We start from the raw sequence: 2207 nt of genomic DNA, 5'->3' as shown, positions 1-2207 counted from the left end.
GCAATGTTCAATAAATATTTCTGAAAAATCTGACCATAGACGATCTTTGAGGCGGACCGACTGTGGAGCCCGGACAGAGGAAACGTTTCTGTCGGAGCATATTCGGCGACACGCCATCACTTCCGTGTTGTTAGCAAACCGCTGGCGGCAGCTGTGAACCGTTTACTTTAACAGCAGCTAAAGAAGCTCATTTTTTTAAATTTTGAATATCGTTTCAGTGCTGAGAGAGTGACGTATGTTGTTGCTAACCAGCTGCTAAGCTAACACGCTGCTAAGCTAACACGCTGCTAAGCTAACACGCTCAGAGCCGAGCATGATTTAACTTTAAGTTTCGTTTCTGAAGTTCTGTTAGCATGGAGGTTAGCGGGGAAACTGTGAGCATGGCTCCAGCAGAAGACCTCCAACATCTCACACAGGAGGAGGTGATGGAGGAGGAGGAGGAGGAGGAGGAGGAGCAGGTGGAGGAGGAGGAGGAGCAGGTGGAGCAGGTGGAGGAGGAGGAGGAGCAGGTGGAGGAGCAGCAGGAGGAGAAGAAGAAGCAGCAGGATGAGTTCGAGGGGCTGCTGGAGGAGGAGCTGGAGCTGGAGCTAGCTAAGATGAAAGTTGAAGGTAAAATCACAATCAGCTTTAGTGGCCAAGTGTATTCAGGTGTCAGTTTATTAGGAACACCTAGCTAAAACAAGTCCAAAACAACAATCCTCCTTCATGAAGCTTCTAATGTTTTGTTTTTGTTTGTTAATTTGTTTTTTGTTGTTATTAACTGATTATTAAGATAATTGCTGTTTTATTTCCTGTCAATTTACTAATCAACTGATTGTTGCAGCTGAACACTCGTGTCTAACTAATGTCTCTCTACAGTTAAACACCAGTAACCTCACTGATCACAGTCAGTATTTGACTGTGATCAGTCTTGATCTCACTGTTCTCGTCTTTAAATACTACAATACCCATGAGCCTCAGCAGCTTCCTGTGGAGAAGATCCTGACCAGAGTCTTGAAATTATTCAGTCAGCGTTGTTTCCTGTCCCAGACCCGCAGCAGAAGGCTCAGGCTGTGCAGACCGACAGCACGACAGTGGAGACGGCTGTCAACACGGAGCCGGACTGGGAGAGCCAGGTGTCGGCCATGTTGGATCACAGCACCATCCTGTCGGAGCAGTACGACAGCCTGATGAAGAAGCAGGGCGAGGAGGAGGTGGCACACGAGAAACACAAACTACAACTGCTGAAGAAGAAGGAGGAGGCCACCCAGCAGCACCAGGTGAGACACACACACACAGTCACACAGTATAAAGCCACTGTGGTCAAAACCAGGACTCAGTAACAGGAAGTGTGTGTTCTCAGGCTCTTCTGGACAAACTGGAGTCTCTGCGAGTCAAACTGCAGCTGAACAACTCTAAAGCCGCCAGGAAGAACTTCTTATCCAAAAAACAAGAGATGACGTCAGAGAAGAACCGAGCAGAGGACGACAGGAACAGGTGAGAACCAACAACACAGGAAATAAAGCAAGAAAACGAGGACGTATTTAAACCTACGTAGTTTTCTCTATTACAAACTCTCTCCTGCACAGAATCATTTCTACACTGTAAAAAGTCTTTTCTGTTCATGTACTGATCAAACCGCATCACAGCTTGTCTCTCCTCCATAGCAGGAATGAGGAGGAGATTCTTCTAGTTCAATAATCAATTATCTGACAGATTTCAGTTGAATGTTTAAGTCAGTTATCGAGAATAAAAGCAGCAAACATCAGCTGGTCTCTGTCACAGAGAAATACTTTACCGCTTCTTCTTCTGTCAGGCTGGCCAAGGAGCTGGAGGAGAGCGAGAGGAAGCTGACGGCGCTGACGGAGGAGCAGAGCGAGGAGCAGCGGCGGTGGCAGGTGGAGCTGGAGGAGCTGAGGCAGGAGATGGAGCGGGTGAGGAAGGAGGCGCAGGAGGTGGAGCTGCAGGCCTTAAAGGACGAGATCGCCGCCGTGGAGAAGCAGAGGGACGTCGCCATGACTCGCATCGAGGCGTGGCTCAGAGAGGTACGGACGTCGCCGCACGTATCTCAGGGGTTAGCGCTCTGATGACACTGATCACGTCCTCACCTGTCGCAGGTGGAGCAGTACCTGAACACCCTCAGGGTGGAGTTCCCTCAGCAGTTCCCTCACGAGAGGCAGAAGTGGGAGAAGAAGGAAGGCGTGGTCCGGAGGAACCAGGCCGAGCTC

General features: G+C 49.4%; 1 protein-coding gene across 1 annotated transcript in view; it reads left to right on the top strand.

The window, feature by feature from the left end:
* Nucleotides 1-52: 52 nt before the first annotated feature.
* Nucleotides 53-2207, top strand: part of LOC111652526 (uncharacterized) — a 3893-nt gene continuing 1738 nt past the window's right edge. Inside the window, exons 1-5 of the mRNA XM_087173057.1 lie at nucleotides 53-609; nucleotides 1030-1259; nucleotides 1343-1476; nucleotides 1796-2024; nucleotides 2097-2203. Coding sequence (XP_087029183.1) covers nucleotides 354-609; nucleotides 1030-1259; nucleotides 1343-1476; nucleotides 1796-2024; nucleotides 2097-2203 — 956 coding nt within the window. The 5' untranslated portion in view covers nucleotides 53-353. The remainder of the gene's footprint in view (nucleotides 610-1029; nucleotides 1260-1342; nucleotides 1477-1795; nucleotides 2025-2096; nucleotides 2204-2207) is intronic.

This window comes from Seriola lalandi, unplaced genomic scaffold (assembly GCF_002814215.2).
Source record: "Seriola lalandi dorsalis isolate HSWRI2012SDOR001 ecotype SW California unplaced genomic scaffold, Sedor1 jcf7180002054018, whole genome shotgun sequence".
Classification (NCBI taxonomy): domain Eukaryota; kingdom Metazoa; phylum Chordata; class Actinopteri; order Carangiformes; family Carangidae; genus Seriola; species Seriola lalandi.
The sequence above is the reverse complement of the archived record's forward strand: the minus strand, read 5'-3'. Positions and strand labels throughout refer to the sequence as shown.